Here is a 22,254-nt window from a genome sequence, read left to right as displayed (position 1 = left end):
GAGGCCAGGAGACAAGGGCTCCAGGAGGGGAGACAGGCCGAGGAAATGGCCAGGAGGGATGACAGCCACACAACTGCTGGTCAGAGAGAGCAAGACTGGCCTCCAGGAAGTACAGCACCAGAGAAATGAGAAAGGGGTGTGCTACCTACAGGGTCTGACCTTGGAAAAGGATGTCACAAGGTGCTGCAGAGAGCAGGTGAAGAGGTGAAGAGTGTGGGGGACTCAGCCAGAGACTTCTAAAAATAAGATTAAACAGATGAAGAGGATAAGACAGTTACTACCTTCAAGGAGAAAAAAGCTACATAAGAAAGAAAATGTAGGAACTTCCCTGGTGGTCCAGTGGGTAAGAGTCCGTGCTCCCGATGCAGGGGGCCCAGGTTCAATCCCTGGTCAGGGAACTGGATCCCACATGCCGCAACTAAGAAGTCCTCATGCCACAACTAAAGATCCTGCGTGCCGCAGTGAAGATCCCGCATGCCGCAAATAAGACCCGGTGCAGCCAAAATAAATAAATATATTTTTTTAAAAAAAAAAGAAAATGTAATTACAGTACACTTTTTCACTTGGTTATGTATGTTATGTTATGTTAGGTTAGGTTAGGTTACTATGTTATACATAGTTATGTATGTTTTAATTATGGAACCAATGTGCTTTTAACAATAAGTTACAATATAGCTACATTGGAGAAATGGGAGAGGGGAAGAAGATTTAAGAGAGAAAATAACCATCTACCATGGCAGGAAGTCAGCAGATAAAGTCTAAAATTGTTGAATCAAGAAACAGCAGAATATGCTTATTTATTTAGAAATCTAACAGTAAATGCCAAAACTATCAAAAGAGTGAACAGTCCCCTCAGAAGGGTAGAAGAGTGCTTTGCAGAAGAGGTAAGAGGCATTGTTTTTGTCATAAAACTTTTAACTCTATTTCACCTTACGCTATGTGCATAAAACATTCTCATAAAAATAAAAATGAATTCCATTTCATTTTGGATTGGAAGTACTATTATCAAAGAAAAAGCAGTACCTAAAAAAACCACAGTAGAATATAGTTCTACCCATCCTTTACGGAGAGCTTCTCTAAAGTTTTTATAATTTGAAACACACTAAAAGAGATACTACATTTTACTTTTTTTTTTTTTTTTTTTTTTGCGGTACGCGGGCCTCTCACTGTTGTGGCCTCTCCCGTTGCGGAGAACAGGCCCTGGACGCCAGGCTCAGCGGCCATGGCTCACGGGCCCAGCTGCTCCGCAGCATGTGGGATCTTCCCGGACCGGGGCACGAACCCGTGTCCCCTGCATCGGCAGGCGGACTCTCAACCACTGCGCCACCAGGGAAGCCCCTACATTTTACTTTTGAAAATGAGAAAATTAGAACTCCCAGTGGGTGGTACCTTGACGCTAACAGGACAGCTGAGAGCCTGAAATCACAGCCCTTTTGCTGCGACCTCCTGACAGTGGCTGCGGGTGCCTGAGTGGTGAGGAGCAGTACGGCTGCGACCTCCTGACAGTGAGGCTGCGGTCCGGCTGGGGGCCCCAGATGGCGGGACAGTCTAGTTGCAGCCCAAGGGCAGAGCATGCGGCTATCCCCACCAATCCTAACTGTCCCTGTGTCGCCATCGGGGTGGACACCCCGACTCTAGCGTGTGCAGATCCGTGACGGGTAAGACACGGACACACGTCAACTGCCTCTGCGGTGACAACTGGTGGCCAGATGTGTGTGAAGAGACCGGCAGTGAGACTGTGGATCAAGGGCGAGTGAGGGAAATGGGGTGTCCTCTGAAAAGAGACAAGCTCTTTAGTGAGACCCCGAGAGTTGGCAGGAGAGCTGGAGCTGAGGAAGGACAGATAAGGCCCCACAGCCGTCTGAGCAAACCCGACTCGGGTGGCAGAGCAGGTGCGTGGCTCAGCGTGGAGTGGGCAGAGCGGTGGCCCGGCCTCCTCCCAGCAGGTCTGCTCCCCGGGCCTCGCTCCACGGGCGCCACCACCAGCTGGGCCTCCTACCCTGTGTGGTCATGACCGACAAGGCTGGCGGAGGCTGTGGCCCAGCAGCTCCTGCCTATCCCAACCCAGCCGCGACCGCACTCCAGACTTGCTTCTTCCTTCTTCTCTTCCTTTTCCTGCTTTTTGATGTTTTTTTGGTGAGGCATCTGATTAAAGATTGAGGCAGTTTAGCTCTAGTTTATGAGGAAACAGAATGTGACAGAGTCCACAACTCAAAGTGACAGCATCACATACACACCACACACACTCCCCACACACCATCAAACACACACATGCACATGCACAAGCAGGACGCCCACAAGGCGGGCAGGCTCTCTGCATGAGGTCACCCTAGTGGTTCATCCAAGGACGAAGGTCATGATCCTGAGTTCAAGGTGACGGTCCTGGCAAACTTAAGCATCAGTGGCTTAAACAAAATCAGCAGGAAGTTCTTAAAGGAGCCTGAGCCACGGGGCTCACGTCTGTTGACAGAGGCACTGAGTGTGCACACATGCTACAGACAGACTGACCGACAGACGGTGGGAAGCAGGGCCCAGAGCATCACAGCTGGGAAAGCCAAGAGTGAGAGGAGGTTCAAGGAAGGAGTAAGGAGTAAGGATTCCCTGAACAGAGGGAAGCAGAAGTACAGAGACAACTGCTGACCACACGAGTGTCAAATCCTCTCTGACACGCCAGCCACTTGGCCTAGGAAACCAAGGAGTGTTTGTGAAGCTCATGGAAATGCTGCAGACGGCTTCGGCCACTAAAAGCGACTGGCCAGTGAGGATGCACAGCTGGCAGCATGAGGGGAGGAGGGCTGCTTTCTCACCACAGCACTGACGCCCAGGCCTGAGGCACCTTCACAGGAACGTGGGTAGGTATTCTAGTCTTGCCCCCAATGAAAACTGCCCCCATAAGATCAGCCCTTCACACTGTCTGGACCTGCTCGTGAGAGCCTTCCTGCTGAGGACACACCAGTCCCGGGACACATGACCATGTGCTGAGAACAGCTTGAAGGAGAAGCTGAACTGCCCTCAGAGACGAGATAACAAACCTGAACATAAATCCTGCCATGAAATGAGTTGGTGCATTCAGAGGAGGATGAACCCAGTTAGGTTTTTCACTACAGGGCTGGAGACCCCCATGCAGCTGTGTCTTGCAGACCCCCTCCCAGCACGCAGGCCATGCACACGGTGAGCAGGCACCAGATCCTCCCCAGGTTCAAGAATCCTGTAGTTACCGCCGCTCAGCACAAGGGGCGCTGCAGGCCTCGTTAGCTCAGGGCACGTTCAGCATTTTCAATTATCCACTCAATAGCAGCCCACCCCTGGAGCAACACAGAAAGATTTCAACGTGGTGTCAGAAGTCCTGCCTGTCTCACTGCAGACAGCAGGCTATGCAGGTCACATAAATGCACAGGGACAGCCCTGCAGCTCTGCAGCAAATGCAGCCAAGACGTTCCGCAGGCAGCTTCTCAGCCCCAGAAATAAGGTGGCAACTGTTCTGCCTGAAATTGCTGCACCAGCTTGAGCTATGCTGAGTCCGCAACCTTCATGAGTGCCGTTACCTACTGAGGGCAGTGATGGGAGCATGGCCCCTCAGCCTCCTCCGTGAGTCACCCCTAACTTCTAGCTCCTGAACTGCGTGCGGGGCCACCCGCCTCTCCACCTCCATCTCCCCCTCTGGTTCCCCCTCTGGCTTCTCCTCCATCTTCAGGCCACTGGCTGCCCCGGCATCCCCCAAACTTGTCTGAGATGCTGTCGGATGGCAACCACAGCTGGGGCAGCCGTGATTCTCCATAGGCCTCCAAAACAGCAACCCCCAAATAAAGTGAAATAAAAGACCTTGATCTGGCCTCACTAAGTTTCCCCTGACTTTTCTCATAAAGGGCTGAGGTGACTCTGGTCTCACCCAGTGCTGCCTTCCTCCCAAAATATTCTTCAGCAAACACTCAGGCCTGCCCTAAGCCAGACCCCGGACACACAGAGTGAGTCGGTCAGGTTCTGTCCCCAGGACTCGCAGAGTGGACATGATGCATGCTGCTCTGGGCAGGGGGCCTCCCCAACTTTCTTGAGCTGAGCTACTGCCGACCTTCCTCAAATCTGGATTTTTCTAAAAATAGGGCAGACTGGCTCTGTATTAGTGACTAGACCAATGAGCCTAAATGCAAGAATAAATGGCTCTTGGCCAAGCCGTGACCTGAGCGTGGTAGGAAGGGAAGGACGGCTTAGGTGCCATCCCACTGGTCCCAGAATGAAGAATCTCTTCTGACCAAAAAGAACGAGAGAGAGAAGGGGAGAGGGGAGAGTCAGGGTGGCGGCAGAAGGAGGATGGCAAGGGGAGCTGGGCAAACAGCCAGGCCCTGCTCTGGCACCCAGCACTGCCTGGGATGTGCCTCCCAAACACCCAAGCTCTTCCTGCCAACCCCGCTGGAGAGGCCAGGGCTGATAGCCACCTGGTCCATCCCTCCCCCACTCCCTCCACAAGGCTTGCTCCCAAATCCCACCAGAGCAAGAGGCAAAGGGAAACCCTGCACACGGAGAAGCTCAGCCAGAGCCACTCAATGCCGATTAAATATGAAACTGCTGAAAATCCCGAGTGTCCTGCCTGCCCACACCAATACCTGTCCTGGATGTGTGGGGTGTGTCTTGTTAACTGAGCCCAGATGGTTTGGCTCTTGGAAGGGGTGGCTGCCTTGCTGGCCTGTGTTCCCCCAGGCCTGGAGCCCTCCCCACCTGCCTGCGGTCAGTAGGACCCCCGCTCATCTGGACCCCGAACAGCTAGAGATGGTACCTTCTTTGCGTTGGACGATATCGTGTTGGCCATCAAACTTTCCAGATAGCTGCCGAGGCTGATCCCCTTCACGGTGATGACGGCTTCTTGGGTGAGCACGGTCCTGCAGGAGAGCAAGAAGTGAAGGGTCTGAGCAGCTGGGGGGTGGGGGGAGCCCCCGCCCCAGCCTTGGAGTTCAATGTCTGCTTACCTTCCTGGGTCCTCCGGGTGGGGTGTGTACACCAGCCTCTCGCTCACCGACACCCAGTTTGTGAGTGTGATCTTAAAACAGGAAACAATGGCTGTAGGTTCTATTTCTCTTGCATTTCTTCCCAGACCATCTGCCCCCACCCCTCCCATCCCCGAATCTGCACTTACTGGAGCCAGAGGAGAAGAAACGCCAAGGCCCGCCAAGGCCCAGGAAGCACGGCCAAAGTACAGCCCAGGGACACTGCGTCCTGGCCACTCCTGGGGACAGTCACCGCCCTCCCTCCACACCCCACCCAAACCTGAGCCGGGCTCATTAGCTGTCATCATTGTATGTGCAATATTTTTATGCCAGGCTCTGTATTTAATAAACCTCATTTTCTTTCATTAATCCTCAGGACAATACGGTGAGGTTTGCTCTTTTTTAGACAAGGAAAGTGAGGCTCAGAACAGGTTGATCACTGACACCCGCAGCCATACACTGATTCCGTGATAACCAGGACGCAGGCATGCGGCTGTCCCGCCCAAAGCCCCTCCTTTCCACTAGACCTCCTACAACAGCAAGAACCGTCCCTCTTTACCGACAACTAAGCCTTCTTGAAGGAGGAAGAGTAATTTTCCAAGTGAAGGAGAAGAGAGAACAATATATAAACTGTCAGTAATGGCTGATGTGGACACACCCACCCGGCTCCCTGTGACTTTGTGGAAGGGCTGCCTGGGCTGAGGAAAGGGGGCCCCGGGCAGAGGTCCAGGCGGTACACCAAGGAGCCTCTGCACACAGTGACACGACCCACAAGGTAAGGGGCCTGACATAAACCATGCTCCCGGGCCACCCGTTTTCCCCAACATGCTCTTTGAATGTGCATTAGGCCAATATCAATGGTTCTTCATTGTGAGACGTGAGAGAGGAGGCCAGGAGAAAAGTGGCTGTTTGCGAAGAGCCGAGTGTGCTGTTGGCGGGCAGGATGGAGGCTGGGGGGGCGGGGAGGCACTGGGGAGGCGCACGGGGGCCCCGGGGCTGCCACTCTGTCCCCTGGCCTGCCCACTGGTTACAAAGGTGTGTTCACATCATTATGTGTGTTCTATACATTTTTATACTGGAATAAAAGACAAGTAAGATACTGCTAAATAAGGTCAGCCTTTCTATTAAAAATAAAAGATCACTTAGACCAAAGGTGGGCTGGAAATAAAATTAAATGAAAACATTACGCACCATCGTGGCCATTGCTTACATTGGTGGAACAGAGCTCCATTTTCTTTCCCACTGGATCCACAACAGAATGTTCTCTGATGTATGTCAAAGTCCTACTTGTTCCCAAAATCTGAAAAACAAAGCAAAACCAGCATAGTGACGTGTTAGAAACTCCACCTTATATCCTGGAACACCGACCGTCATTTCCTATCCACTACTCATCTCTTCAACCAGGGACGCAGGTGTGGCTGCAGCAGCACCTCTAGCTCCTCCAGGTGCCTCTGTCCAGCAGGTGGGACGGACACACGAATCAGGGACATAGGGACCGGTGCTTAGACAGAGGAGAAAGCAGGGCAGGAACTGGGGTGCTGAGGTCAAGGTTAAGGACAAGGTCCGGCTGGTGAGTCAGCTGTGGACCGACCCTGACCCCCACCCCCCAGGCCCCGCTGTGTGGAGCCAACTCTGGGGTTCAGGCCACACCAAGCAGGACAATGAGGCTGGGGTGGGGGGACTGGGTGTGGGGAAGGGGTGGGGGACCGGGGGTCATGGGGTTTTGGGGGTCCTGTGGGCAGTGTCCCCACTGCAGATGGGTCAGGGGATGTGTTGAACACTCAGGTGGACGATTAACTCAATTCACAGAGAAACAAACCATCTCTGGGGCTTCCCAGAAATCCCAAATGGGAAGGTTGTCATTCCCTGCATATGGGTGCCAGCTGGGCTGGCGGATGTAGACAGCTGTGTGAGTGGAGCTGGGGGTCATGCGGGTGCAGCCGGGCTCCACTGGGGGCTCACCGCTCTCACGAGGCTGGGCAGCCCCCACTCGGTGCTGAGGAGGCGGTGGCTGTGAAGCCGGCCCCGGCTGTCCACACTGCGCTCCAGCACGTCGACGCCCACGACACTGGGGTTCATGGGATTCGGGTACTTCCTCATGGCAGCCTTGATGACTGTGTCCCACGGGTGGCTGGAGGAAAACGCAACCAACAGCATGAGGGGGCAGTGGGTCCAAAGTCAGGTCAACCCTGTTCTTCAAGCTTTGTTCCAACAAATACACCTGAGGAGTTGGGCTCTGGACCCAGATCCTGGATCCCTGATCCCCCGGGCAACCCGGGGGCGGGCGGGGGGCACAGACCAGACTCAGGCCTGGCCATCCCAGGTTGGCTAAGGGCCCCCTCCTTCCCCAGCTCTGCAGAGCCTAAAGTGGCAGAATGCTTTGGTCTGGGGCTTCTGGGCAAGAGACAATGTCCCTATTCCCTGCCTGTCACCACCTCCCGAGCTGCTCTGTGGGCTGCAAGGCCAGGGGGCCAGGGCTCATTCCTGCCTCCACCTGGTCACAGTAACTGTGGGGGCCCTTTTGCTGACCGCCCGCCTCACCCCTGCAGCCCACCACAGGCCAAAGCAGCACACCTGCCCAACACGGATCACCCACAGCTGCTGCCCAGCTATGAGGTCCTGAAGCAACTACTTTGTTCCAACTTCTAAGCAGTACGTGACTTGAAATGGCTACATGTTTTCTGATTATTAAAAAATGTATTTTAAATTTTGAAAAATAACACAGGATGAGGAAAATAAAAATCCACAATTTCACTATCTGGAGACAAGTCTGTGCAGGCGCCCTGTAGATGCCACCCCTCCCCTCTGGCCCTAAGCCCTGGAGTGAGGGGTGGACACCGGTGTCCCTGTTTGTTTCCTGCCATCAGAGACCACACAGCTGCCCCTGCTCCCCAGAGCTCTGTGCCTGTTGAGGCCGGCAGCCCTAAAGGCATCCAAGGGCTCACAGTCCGAGGTACTCAGGGTGGACCTTCCCCAGGCGCTGCTGTCCTGGTTTTTCCTTCAGGATGCGCGCCCAGGTGCATCCCCACAGAGGTGAGTGCGTCTCAACAACACCGTTGTTTCCCCATATGTACCCACACAGGTTTGAGCGGCATGTACAGACAGCCCAGACCCAAGACCTAGAGACACGCATGCATGCACAGACGTCCACACGCTCAGAAATTAAACTGGGATCATGCTCCTTACATGCACTGATTACTGCTTTTTATATGTAACAGACGAACATTTTCCTGCATCATGAGGCTATTTTCAGAAATACGACTCTAAGTAACTGCACAACAGGCCACCCTGTGGACAGAGGTATAACCAGACCCCTCTGGCAGATTATTATGTTTTTAATCTAGTTTTTATTTATATTACTTTCATCATCATTTAGTCCTGGAAACCTTACATTTCTTTTTTTTTTGGTATATTTTTTGAATTTTATTTTTTTATACAGCAGGTTCTTATTAGTTATCCATTTTATACATATTAGTGTATATATGTTAATCCCAATCTCCCAATTCATCACACCACCACCACCACCCGCCACTTTCCCCCCTTGGTGTCCATATATTTGTTCTCTACATCCGTGTCTCTGTTTCTGCCCTGCAAACTGGTTCATCTGTACCATTTTTCTAGGTTCCACATATATGCATTAATATACGAGATTTGTCTTTCTCTTTCTGACTTACTTCACTCTGCATGACAGTCTGTAGATTCATCCACATCTCTACAAATGACCCAATTTCGTTCCTTTTTATGGCTGAGTAATATTCCATTGTACATATGTACCACATCTTCTTTATCCATTTGTCTCTTGCTGGGCCTTTAGGTTGCTTCCATGACCCGACTGTTGTAAATAGTGCTGCAATGAACATTGGAGTGCATTTGTCTTTTTGAAATATGGTTTTCTCTGGCTATATACCCAGTAGTGTGATTGCTGGATCATATGGTAATTCTATTTTTAGTTTTTGAAGGAACCTCCATACTGGTCTCCATAGTGGCTGTATCAATTTACATTCCCACCAACAGTGCAAGAGGGTTCCCTTTTCTCCACACCCTCTTCAGCATTAGTTGTTTGTAGATTTTCTGATGATGCCCATTCTAACTGGTGTGAGGTGAGATACCTCATTGTAGTTTAGATTTGCATTTCTCTAATAATTAGTGATGTTGAGCAGCTTTTCACATGCTTCTTGGCCATCTGTACGTCTTCTTTGGAGAAATGTCTATTTAGGTCTTCTGCCCATTTTCTGATTGGGTTGTTTGTTTTATTAACATTGAGCTGCAAGAGCTGTTTATATATTTTGGAGATTAATCCTTTGTCCGTTGATTCATTTGCAAATATTTTCTCCCATTCTGAAGGTTGTCTTTTCGTCTTGTTTGTAGTTTCCTTTGCTTTGCAAAAGCTTTTAAGTTTCATTAGGTCCAATTTGTTTATTTTTGCTTTTATTTCCATTACTCTAGGAGGTGGGTCAAAAAAGATCTTGCTGTGATTTATGTCAAGGAGTGTTCTTCCTATGTTTTCCTCTAAGAGTTTTATAGAGTCCGGTCTTACATTTAGGTCTTTAATCCACTTTGAGTTTATTTTTGTGTATGGTGTTAGGGAGTGTTCTAATCTCATTCTTTTACCTGTAGCTGTCCAGTTTTCCCAGCATCACTTATTGAAGAGACTGTCTTTCCTCCATTGTATACCCTTGCCTACTTTGTCACAGATTACTTGACTATAGGTGCGTGGATATTATCTCTGGGCTTTCTATCCTGTTTCATTGATCTATATTTCTGTTTTTGTGCCAATACCATATTGTCTTGATTACTGTAGCTTTGTAGTATAGTCTGAAGTCATGGAGTCTGATTCCTCCAGCTCTGCCTTTTTTCCTCAAGACTGCTATGGCTATTCGGGGTCTTTTGTGTCTCCATACAAATTTTAAGACTTTTTGTTCTAGTTCTGTAAAAAATTCCATTGGTAATTTGATAGGGATTGCACTGAATCTGTAGATTGCTTTGGGTAGTATAAGCATTTTCACAATATTGATTCTTCCAACCCAAGAACATGGTATATCTCTCCATCTGTTTGTATCATCTTTAATTTTTCTCATCAGTGTCTTCAAGTTTTCTGTATAAAGGTCCTTTGTCTCCCAGGCAGGTTTATTCCTAGGTATTTTATTCTTTTTGTTGCAATGGTAAATGGGAGGGTTTCCTTAATTTCTCTTTCAGATTTTTCATCATTAGTGTATAGGAATTCAAGAGATTTCTTTGCATTAATTTTGTATCCTGCTACATTACCAAATTCATTGATTAGCTCTAGTACTTTTCTGGTGGCATCTTTGGGATTCTCTACGTATAGTATCATGTCATCTGCAAACAATGACAATTTTACTTCTTCTTTTCCGATTTGGATTCCTTTTTTTTTCTTTTCCTTCTCTGATTGCTGCGGCTAAAACTTCCACAATTATGTTGAATAACAGTGGCGAAGGTGGACATCCTTGTCTTGTTCCTGATCTTAGAGGAAATACTTTCAGTTTTTCACCATTGAGAATGATATTTGCTGTGTGTTTGTTGTATATGGCCTTGATTATGTTGAGGTAGGTTCCCTCTATGCCCACTTTCTGGAGAACTTTTTATCATAAATGGGTGTTGAATTTTGTCAAATGCTTTTTCTGCATCTATTGAGATAATCATATAGTTTTTATTCTTCAATTTGTTAATATGGTGTATCACATTGATTGATTTACATATATTGAAGAATCCTTGCATCCTGGGGATAAATCCCACTTGATCATGGGGTATCATCCTTTTAATGTGTTGTTGGATTCTGTTTGCTAGTATTTTGTTGAGCATTTTTGTGTCTATGTCCATCAATGATATTGGTCTGTAATTTTCTATTTTTGTAGTATCTTTGTCTGGCTTTGGTATCAGGGTGATGGTGGCCTCATGGAATAAGTTTGGGAGTGTTCCTTCCTCTGCAATTTTTTGGAAGAGTTTGAGAAAGATGGGTGTTAGCTCTTCTCTAAATGTTTGACAGAATTCATCTGTGAAGCCATCTGGTCCCAGACTTTTGTTTGTTGGAAGATTTTTAATCACAGTTTCAATTTCATTACTTGTGATTGGTCTGTTCATATTTTCTATTTCTTCCTGCTTCATTCTTGGAAGGTAATACCTTTCTAAGAATTTGTCCATTTCTTCCAGGTTGTCCATTTTATTGGCATAGAGCTACTTGTAGTAGTCTCTTAGGATGCTTTGTATTTCTGCAGTGTCTGGTGTAACTTCTTTTTCATTTCTAATTTTATTGATTTGAGTCCTCTCCCTCTTTTTCTTGATGAGTCTGGCTAATGGTCTATCAATTTTGTTTATCTTCTCAAAGTACAAGCTTTTAGTTTCATTGATCTTTGCTACTGTATTCTTTGGTTTTTTTTCATTTATTTCTGCTCTGATCTTTATGATTTCTTTCCTTCTACTAACTTTGGGTTTTGCCTGTTCTTCTTTCTCTAGTTCCTTTAGGTGTAAGGTCAGATTGTTTGAGATTTTTCTTGTTTCTTGAGGTAGGCTTGTATTGCTATAAACTTCCCTCTTAGAACTGCTTTTGCTGCATCCCATAGGTTTTGGATCATCGTGTTTTCACTGTCATTGGTCTCTGGGTATTTTCTGATTTCCTCTTTGATTTCTTCAATGATCTCTTGGTTATTTAGTAACGTACTGTTTAGCCTCCATGTGTTTGTGTTTTTTACGTTTTTTTCCCTGTAACTGATTTCTAATCTCATAGCGTTGTGGTCAGAAAAGATGCTTGATATGATTTCAATTTTCTTAAATTTACTAAGGCTTGATTTGTGACCCAAGATGTGATCTATCCTGGAGAATGTTCCATGTGCACTTGAGAAGAAAGTGTAATCTGCTGTTTTTGGATGGAATGTCCTATAAATATCAATTAAATCTATCTGGTCTATTGTATCATTTAAAGCTTCTGTTCCCTTATTTATTTTCATTTTGGATGATCTGTCAATTGGTGTAAGCGAGGTGTTAAAGTCCCTCACTATTATTGTGTTACTGTCGATTTCCTCTTTTATAGATGTTAGCAGTTGCCATATGTATTCAGGTGCTCCTATGTTGGGTGCATATACATTTATAATTGTTATATTTTCTTCTTGGATTGATCCCTTGATCACTATGTACTGTCCTTCCTTGTCTCTTGTAACATTATTTTAAAGTCTATTTTATCTGATATGAGTATTGCTACTCCAGCTTTCTTTTGATTTCCATTTGCATGGAATTCTTTTCCATCCCCTCACTTTCAGTCTGTTTGTGTCCCTAGGTCTGAAGCGGGTCTCTTGTAGACAGCATATATACGGGTCTTGTTTTTGTATCCATTCAGCAAGCCCGTGTCTTTTGGTTGGAGCATTTAATCCATTCATGTTTAAGGTAATTATCAATATGCATGTTACTACTACCATTTTCTTAATTGTTATGGGTTTGTTTTTGTAGGTCCTTTTCTTCTCTTGTGTTTCCCACTTAGAGAAGTTCCTTTAGCATGTGTTGTAGAGCTGGTTTGGTGGTGCTGAATTCTCTTAGCTTTTGCTTGTCTGTAAAGCTTTTGATTTCTCCATCGAATCTGAATGAGATCCTTGCTTGGTAGAGTAATCTTGGTTGTAGGTTCTTCCCTTTCATCACTTTAAATATATCGTGCCACTCCCCTTTGGCTTGTAGAGTTTCTGCTGAGAAATCAGCTGTTAACCTTATGGGAGTTTCCTTGTATGTTATTTGTCGTTTCTCCCTTGTTGCTTTCAATAATTTTTCATTGTCTTTTTTTTTTTTTTTTTTTTTTGCGGTACACGGGCCTCTCACTGTTGTGGCCTCTCCTGTTGCGGAGCACAGGCTCCGGACGTGCAGGCTCAGTGGCCATGGCTCACGGGCCCAGCCGTTCCGTGGCATGTGGGATCTTCCCGGACTGGGGCACGAACCCGTGTCCCCTGCATCGGCAGGCAGACTCTCAACCACTGTGCCACCAGGGAAGCCCTTTGTCTTTAATTCTTGTCAATTAGATTACTATGTGTCTCGGTGTGTTTCTCCTTAGGTTTATCCTGCCTGGGACTCTCTGCACTTCCTGGACTTGGGTGGCTATCTCCTTTCCCATGTTAGGGAAGTTTTTGACTATAATCTCTTCAAATATTTTCTTGAGTCCTTTCTCTCTCTCTTCTCCTTCTGGGACCCCTATAATGCGAATGTTGCTGCATTTAATGTTGTCCAGAGGTCTCTTAGGCTGTCTTCATTTCTTTCATTCTTTTTTCTTTATTCTGTTCCGCAGCAGTGAATTCCACCATTCTATCTTCCAGGTCACTTATGCGGTCTTCTGCCTCCGTTATTCTGCTATTGATTCCTTCTAGTGTATTTTTCATTTCAGTTATTGTATCTGTATATCTGTATTCAGTTATTGTATTCATCTCTGTTTGTTTGTTCTTTAATTCTTCTAGGTCTTTGTTAAACATTTCTTGTATCTTCTCCATCTTTGCCTCCATTCTTTTTCCGAGGTCCTGAATCATCTTCACTATCATTATTCTGAATTCTTTTTCTGGAAGGCTGCCTATCTCCACTTCATTTAGTTGTTTTTCTGGGGTTTTATTTTGTTCCTTCGTCTGGTACATAGCCCTCTGCCTTTTCATCTTGTCTATATTTCTGTGAATGTGGTTTTTGTTCCGCAGGTTGCAGGACTGTAGTTCTTCTTGTTTCTGCTGTCTGCCCTCTGGTGGATGAGGCTATCTAAGAGGTCTGTGCCAGTTTCCTGATGGGAGGGACTGGTGGTGGATAGAGCTGGGTGTTGCTCTGGTGGGCAGAGCTCAGTAAAACTTTAATCTGCTTGACTGCTGATGGGTGGGGCTGGGTTCCCTCCCTGTTGGTTGTTTGGTCTGAGGCAACCCAACACAGGAGCCTACCCTGCTCTTTGGTGGGGCTAATGGTGGACTCTGGGAGGGCTCACACCAAGGAGTACTTCCCAGAACTTCTGCTGCCAGTGTCCTTGTCCCTGCAGTGAGACACAGCTACCCCCTCCTCTGCAGGAGACCCTCCAACACTAGCAGGTAGGTCTGGTTCAGACTCCTATGGGATCACTGCTCCTTCACCTGGGTCCTGATGCACACACTACTTTGTGTGTGCCCTCCAAGAGTGGAGTCTCTGTTTCCCCCAGTCCTGTCAAAGTCCTGCAATCAAATCCCACTAGCCTTCAAAGTCTGATTCTCTAGGAATTCCTCCTCCCTTTGCTGGACCCCTAGGCTGGGAAACCTGATGTGGGGCTCAGAACCTTCACTCCAGTGGGTGGACTTCTGTGGTATAAGTGCTCTCCAGTCTGTGAGTCACCCACCCAGCAGTTATGGGATTTGGTTTTATTGTGATTGAGCCCCTCCTACTGTCTCATTGTGGCTTCTCCTTTGTCTTTGGATATGGGGTATCTTTTTTGGTGAGTTCTAGTGTCTTCCTGTGGATGACTGTTCAGCAGTTAGTTGTGATTCCGGTGCTCTCACAAGAGGGAGTGAGCACACATCCTTCTACTCTGCCATCTTGAACCAATCTCCTCTGGCAGATTATTTTGATCACGTCCAACCTTCACTGTACAATGAAGGCAGCAGGGAAAACTGGTTCACACCAGCCTTTCAACATATGTCTTTTTCCTTAGGATAAATTTCTAGAATGGAATTACTAAATTAAACATGAAAGATTATGAATATATTGAAGGTTTTTGTTTCATCTTTGATGTCCTTTTTAAATATAACTTATTGACCATGAATTTACTTTATCCTCATAAAACGCTCATCCCAGGTCAAAAAGCTAGCAATGAGACGCAGACTAGAGCTGGGTCTCCCAGCCCCTACTCCACAGTCTTTCTGTCACACCCACAGCCTCTGCACTGTCAGGTCCAGAAGCCCCGCTCTTTAACAAAGAAATGCTTTTTCAAGCCATGGAATCCTGTCACTGCACTAACATGTCCACCAGCTCCAAAGAAGCAGAGATGAAGCTGGTCCTGATCACTCTGCAGTGGACAGGGAGCCTTTCTTCTCAGTAAAAGAACTGTCAGGGGCACAGTCGACAACTCTGCGGAAGGAGGGAGAATCCAGATACTCATGAGAGCAGAGGCGGGGGATGGGGGCTGCCCAGTGAAATAAGCTGTGAGCTTTGTAAGTCAAGTTCCCCAGAGTAGTTCCCATAAAAATCATTACTTTAGGCAGAATAGGGTCTGCCTTCTAAAATTATTTGAAATTATCTAAAAGCTGATAAACATTTGTATTAAGCACATCTCACACAATGCTTCTTTTATATAGAAACCTTGCATCTTTCTAATTGATGATTTCAACTAAATACAACGTGCTTAAAACACATAAAAATAATTTCCAGACATCAACAGAATGATGCAGGAAAAGGATAAACATAATAATATTTTTTAGGGACTTTCCTGGTGGGGCAGTGGTTAGGAATCCGCCTGCCAATGCAGGGAACACGGGTTCTATCCCTGGTCTGGGAAGATCCCGCATACCGCGCAGCAACTAAGCCTGTGTGCCACAACGACTGAGCCTGCATGCCATAGCTACTGAAGCCCATGCGCCTAGAGGCCGTGCTCCGCAACAAGAAAAGCCACCACAATAAGAAGCCCGTGCACAGCAATGAAGAGTAGCCCCCACTTGCCACAACTACAGAAAGCCCACATGCAGCAATGAAGACCCAATACAGCCAAAACTAAATAAATAAATTTATTTTAAAATATAATATATTTTAAATTACAAGGTTTAAGTACACAAGTCAGTATCATACACTTCTTGGTTGAAGAAAATAGCCCAATACTCATTTGACTGGGAAAAGCTGAGAAGTCTGGCAATGTCAAGTGTCGGGAGGACGTGGGAGCAGGAAGCCAGGCCTGCAGGTGGACATGTGGATGGGCCCCACTCCTGGGAGAGGCAGAAGGGAGACTTGCTGAAGTTCATCCTCGGGATAAAGGTCCCCGGCCTTGGCCGAGGCTCATGGTGAGCATGGTGCCCTGTGAGCCGCCCCAGGGAGGCCTCCGTGCCTGTGCTGCAGAAACGGGCCAGCAGCAGCACTAGGGGCTGGGGGCGCATGTCTGGGTTGGCAGCCAGGGAGGGGGCAATTGCTGGTCCCACTTGGGGGCACTGGAGAGAAGAACAAGGCAACTCTACGCTCAGCGCTCAGAGGATGTCGGAAATAGGAAGTGGGGTGAGGACACAGGGTGCCTGGGACCTGCCTACAGCAACCCAGGGGAAGGAGCAGGGAATGGGGGCGCGTGAGACCAGACATCTGTGAGAGGCACTGTTAGCCTGCAGGAGGGCACTGCACTCATTATTCCAGTCTCCACTCTTGCATAATGTGCATAGTAATGAGTCCAAAAAAAAAAATTGGAGGGACTTCCCTGGTGGCACAGTGGTGAGGACTCTGCTCTCCCAATGCAGGGGGCCCAGGTTCTATCCGTGGTCAGGGAACTGAATCCCACATGCTGTGGCTGGGAGTTCACATGCCACAATTAAGGGGCCTGCAGGCCACAGCTGAGGAGCCCGTGAGCTGCAACTAAGAAAGCCTGTGTGGGGACTTCCCTGGTGGTGCAGTGGTTAAGAATCCACCTGCCAATGCAGGGGACACAGGTTCAAGCCCTGGTCTGGGAAGATTCCACATGCCACAGAGCAACTAAGCTCATGAGCCACAACTACTGGGCCTGCGCTCTAGAGCCCTTGAGCCACAACTACTGAGCTCGCATGCCACAGCTACTGAAGCCCATGCACCTAGAGCCCGTGCTCCGCAACGAGAAGCCACCGCTATGAAAAGCCCATGCACTGCAACAAAGAGTAGCCCCCACGTGCCGCAACTAGAGAAAGCCCGCATGCAGCAATGAAGACCCAACACAACCATAAATAAATAAATAAATAAAATTTTTAAAAAAAGAAAGCCCACCTGCCGCAACTAAGACTCAGCGTGATGAAATAAAAAAATAAAATAAAATGGAATGGAATAAAAATGAAATGAAATAAAATAAATATATGTTTAAAAAAAAAAGGATGAAGGAAAAGTGCTCAGACCCCAAGAGACCCCGGGCCAGCCCAGTGATTCTTGGAGCAAGGCCCGCAAAGCTGGGCTCTCTGGCCCCTCCAGGAGCCTGGGCGCTGCTGGGAGTGCCTGCCCTTCTGGCTGCACGACATCAGCCAAAGCTGCAGGAGCCCGAGTCAGACCACAGACTGCCAGCCTCTCCCCAGGAGTGACGGCCGGGTCAAGGCTACATGGTGGTCACTGCTGAGCTGTGCACTCAGGGCCCATCCCTGATGAGGAAGTAGAAGGACTCATTTTACTACACCTGGATCCCTGGTTCTGAGTGAGGGCACAGAAAGGATGCGGGAGGCCTTGCTGGTCAGGAAGCACTGGTGGCCACAGGGGTGGCAGCTCAGCTACTGTGCTTCCCCCAGCCACCACTTCTCCTTGAAACTACTGACCACAAACTGTGGTCACTCAGACGTGGGTGTCAGACAGGCATTTTCTCAAAGATTAATGAAGTGAGCCTGTCACTCGAAGGAAAACACCTGATGGCATTTGCTGTCAAAGATAAAACTTGAGCTTCTAAGTGAAAACTGGAATTTTAGAAAACTTGTATCACTACCATGGGCCTGCTGCTTGCCCCACACTGTACCCGGTGACCCACACAGCCAAGTGACCAGTGCGAGACGTCACAGATCACATGGGAGAAGGACTCATTCAAAGTACGAGACGGGCCATTACTCTGGTCCTCATGGTGTCAGATTTTACACTGCAATTAATTTGAGAAACTACTGCTTGTTTCGTTGCAATAGCAAAGAACAGCTACGACTATTTTTAAAGACTTTTGAAATACCTTTGCCAACTAGGTTTTACTCACATATAGTGTGAGGCTGGATTTTAATCATTTACTTCAACCAAAACAACAGACTGCAAACACTGAATGCAGAAGCCAACAGGACCATCAAGTTAGTGTCCATGCAGGGACCTCCCTGGTAGTCCAGTGGTAAAGAATCCGCCTTCCAATGCAGGGGACACGGGTTTGATCCCTGGTCGGAGAACTAAGATCCCACGTGCCACGGGGCAACTAAGCCTGCGCACCACAATTACTGAGCCTGTGTGCCTCAACTAGAGAGCTCACGTGATGCACCTACAAAGCCCACATGCTCTGGAGCCCATGTGCCACTAAAGAGAAGCTTGGGTGCTGCAATGAAAGATCCCACATGCTGCAAGGAAGATTCCGCGTGCCGCAACGAAGACCCAACACAGCCAAAAAATAAATTAATTAAATTATTTTTTAATAAAATTAAAAATTAAAAAAATAAAATCTGTTGACAATAAAAAAAGTGTCTATGCAGCCCGACATTATAGAAATTGGGAAAAAATAAAACAGTGCCACTCTTACTACTTTGAGGGGTTTTGGAAACTACAGGTTTTTTAAATTTATGAAATGTTATTTATGTTAATGTAATGGGTTTATTACTGTTAATTTTAATAAATTAATAAATATCTTAAAATTTATCAGTTTTAATTTCTAATATGGTAAATATTAGTAGATTTAACCCACATAAACAAACACTGTTTGGGTCCCCAATATTTTCTAAGAGTGTAAAGAGGTCCTACTGCTGACGAGTTTGAGGATTTCTGGCCTAAGTAAATGCCCTTGATTAACTGACCCAGAAATATACACAGGAGTGGTCACCACATGATTTGTAATAAGGGGGAAACAACGTCCCTTCAATAAGAGAAAGAAAAAATGGTGACATATTCTTTATGGAATAAATGGAATATTGGAATACTATACAGCTGAGATACAAATGTGTATGTGTACATGTATACACACAGATCTCAAATAGATACACACACACACGCACAGATCTCAGGAACACATTGTTGAGAAGAAAGGGAAACTGAAAAGATCTGTACAAGATGGTGCCAGTGATTTCTATTTTAAAAAAACAAATACTACATTTTGTTTATGGAACATATACCTTCGGGAGGCTACCCACCAGGTTCACAGTCATGACCGCCTGTGAGAGAGAGGAGGGAACAGCACTAGGAGGGGACAGTGGGCAATTCACCTCCTACCTGTAACATTCCATTTCTCTTATTTAAAAAGGGAAGGGGTTCCCTCCTCCTGGCCAGAGAGCAAGCCTGCTTTAGGGCAGCCTCTCCTCGTTACTTCCCTGAGAGGGACACTGCCTACTAGATACCTCTCCTGGGAGCTGCTGGAATCCAAGTAGTGTACAGCCTTGACTCTGCTGGGAATCTACTCATACTGGCTGTTATTAAAGATTTTGTTATAGTCCACCTGAAACCTCAGTCAATGCTGTAAGGATGGGATTTATAAACCTGCATTTACCAGCCTGTTAATTTTTAAGTGCCCCTTTCTATATGTTTCTATTTCGGTCCTATATTTTCCACTACCATTTAATCTGCTTTAAACCAAAGGGTTCTCCATTTCTGTGGGAGTTTATACTGCTCTCAGCTCTGTCTGATCTCCAGTGCCCAGGGTTTCTTCGGTGTGTGAACAATGGAGGAAAACTTGACTCAAAAGTTTTCGTGCCCCAGCAAAGGAAACAAAATGAAACAAAAAGACAACCTACGGAATGGGAGAAAATTTTGCAAAGGATGCAACTGATTAATTTCCAAAATATACAAGCAGCTCATGAAGCTCAATAACAACAACAAAAAAAAACCCAATCCAAAAATGAGCAGAAGATCTAAATAGACATTTCTCCAAAGAAGACACACAGATGGCCAATAGGCACATGAAAAGATGGTCAACATTGCTAATCCTTAGAGAAATGTAAATCAAAACTACAATGAGGTACCACCTCACACCAGTCAGAGCGGCCATCATTAAAAAGTCTACAAATAACAAATGCCGGAGAGGGTGTGGAGAAAAGGGAACCCTCTTAACACTGTTTGTGCAAATGTAAACTGGTGCAGCCACTATGGAAAACAGTAGGGACGTTCCTCAAAAAACTAAAAATAGAGTTACCATATGATCCTGCAATACCATTCCTGGGCATATATCCAGAGAAAATTATAATTCTAAAAGATACATGCACCCCAACGTTCACTGCAGCACTATCTACAATAGCCAAGATATGGAAGCAACCTGAAAGTCCATCTAAAGATGAACAGATAAAGAAGATGTGGTATACATACACGATGGAATAATATTCAGCTATAAAAAAGAATGAAGTAATGTCATTTGCAGCAACATGGATGGACCTGGAGATTATCATACCAAGTGAAGTAAAAGTCAAGCAAAGACAAATATCATATAATATTGCTTATATGTGGAATCTTAAAAAAATGATACAAATGAACTTACTTACGAAACAGAAATAGACTCACAGACATAGAAAACAAACTTACGATTACCAAAGGGGGAAGGGAGGGAATTAAATTAGGAGTTGGGAATTAAAATATACACACTGCTATATATAAAATACATAACCAACAAGGACCTGTGTATAGCACAGGGAACTATAATCAGTATCTTGTAATAACCTATAATGGAAAAGAATCTAAAAAAGAGTGTGTGTGTGTGTGTGTGTGTGTGTGTGTGTGTGTGTATATAATCTGAATCACTTTGCAGTACACCTAAAACAAATACAACATTGTTGGACTTCCCTGGTGGCCCAGTGGTTGAGACTCCATGCTTCTACTGCAGGGGTGCAGTTTCAGCCCTGGTCAGGGAACTAAGATCCCACATGTCTGTGGTGCGGCAGGGGGTGGGGGGGAATAATACAACATTGTAAATCAACTGTATTTCAATAAAAAACTTTTTTTAAGTCTTTGTGCCTGATTATTTTTGGCCTTTCAAGAGTAAATTTATTATTTCCAATCAAATATTCAACAAACATATAAAAAGAAAACAAGTATAGAAAGAAAAAGGTGTGTAATCCTCAGAGGAAAAAAATCAGGGATTTCAAGGGACTAAGCAAGGGGAAAACTCCATGGTAAGCTCAGCTAGAAAGCCAGGCTTCCAAATCTGTACCGTCCTGCAGATGTGATGCTGCCACACAGCATCATGTCACCCGCCCTGGCAGCTGCGTGACCTCCCCCCCAGCGGTCTTCCACATTTGTCAATTCTCATCATGGCGCTCGGCTTTTAAAAATCAATGGGAGGAGATCTGTGCCCAGTCCACAGGAGCTCAGGGGTTGACAGGAATTCCTCTGGTGGACAGTCGCCCTCATTTCAAAGGACATCTGCTCCCCAGGATATTCCTTGGTCCCTCACTGAGCACCTACTATGTGCCAGGGACACAAAATGAATGAAGTGAGGGTTGAAGCAAGGATGCACACTATCACACGGATGAACCTCAACAATCATGCTAAGTGAAAGCAGCCAGACACAGAAGACGGTTTGGTGTATGATTGCATTTATGTGAAATGTCCAGAAAAGGCAAATCCATAGAAATAGGAAGCAGATACTGATCTGGCTGGGGAGAGGAGTGGACAGTGACTGCAGACGGGCATGAGGGGATCTTTGTAGGATGAGGAAATGTTCTACAACTGGATTATGGAGATGTTGTACAACTATGTAAAATTACTAAAAGTTGTTGAATTGTATGATTTAAATGGGTGAATATTATCAATAGTGACTTTTCACAGCTGACAATTCACTTCTGCTTGTCGACCAACATTTCCTGAATTTGTAGGGCAGTCCTGGCCTGAGCCGCACAGCCTGGGCATTCACCATCTGCAGGAACTTAACCTGTCCCCTCTGCATCCAGATGGTGCCGGGCATGTCCCATCTTTGGGAGAACTGAGAAAATCTCTGGAGTAAGTCTGGGAATGGAACCCCAGATGAGATTTTTCTGCAGGCTGCAGGCTGTACAAAAATCAACACTAAAATTGGATCCCATCAAGTCTAAAGATTTCATTAAAATAATTTCGGAGGTTTTTAACCCACTGATAAATTTTCATTATAATTTTACATGAAAAGTTCAAAGGATGACAATTCTATTTCATGCAGTATTTTTTAAATTAAAAAACGAAATGCTGTTCTAAGTGGGATCAAGGCATTTAAAAATCTTAGTTCCTTTAAAAACTATGAAAGAATGAGCTCAGAGTGTCACAGATGAAGTGACAAGAAAAGATACCGCCTAGGTCACGAGGGCACTTTTAATCAGCTGGAGGCTTTCCAGTGCCCACAGTGCATTCAGGGCCAAAGCCCCACATGCCCACGCCGGCTCCCTCTGGAGGCCGCGATCAGCCACTCGGCGGGTCCCGCCCCCGCCCCTTGTGACAGCCCCGCGCGCGAGGTGAG

General features: G+C 46.4%; 1 protein-coding gene across 22 annotated transcripts in view; it reads right to left on the bottom strand.

Moving 5' to 3' along the window:
• Positions 1-22,254, bottom strand: part of PRELID3A (PRELI domain containing 3A) — a 101,786-nt gene that overhangs the window by 52,147 nt on the left and 27,385 nt on the right. For 11 of the 22 annotated variants that reach the window (XR_004345416.1, XR_004345417.1, XR_004345423.1 and 8 more), the window contains exons 2-5: positions 6,942-7,110; positions 6,190-6,279; positions 4,962-5,032; positions 4,772-4,874 (exon numbers count right to left, since the gene is read on the bottom strand). Coding sequence is in view for 13 of the 22 variants with exons in the window: in XM_032602961.1 (XP_032458852.1) it covers positions 4,772-4,874; positions 4,962-5,032; positions 6,190-6,279; positions 6,942-7,079 (402 nt within the window). In the remaining 9 variants the exon portion in view is untranslated. Of the gene's footprint in view, positions 1-1,360; positions 3,306-4,771; positions 4,875-4,961; positions 5,033-6,170; positions 6,280-6,941; positions 7,111-22,254 lie in introns of those variants that run through there. The other 11 variants (XR_004345420.1, XR_004345421.1, XR_004345418.1 and 8 more) reach the window with 3 other exon arrangements.

This window comes from Phocoena sinus, chromosome 14 (genome assembly GCF_008692025.1).
Source record: "Phocoena sinus isolate mPhoSin1 chromosome 14, mPhoSin1.pri, whole genome shotgun sequence".
Taxonomy (NCBI): domain Eukaryota; kingdom Metazoa; phylum Chordata; class Mammalia; order Artiodactyla; family Phocoenidae; genus Phocoena; species Phocoena sinus.
This window is presented reverse-complemented; position numbering and strand designations above follow the sequence as displayed.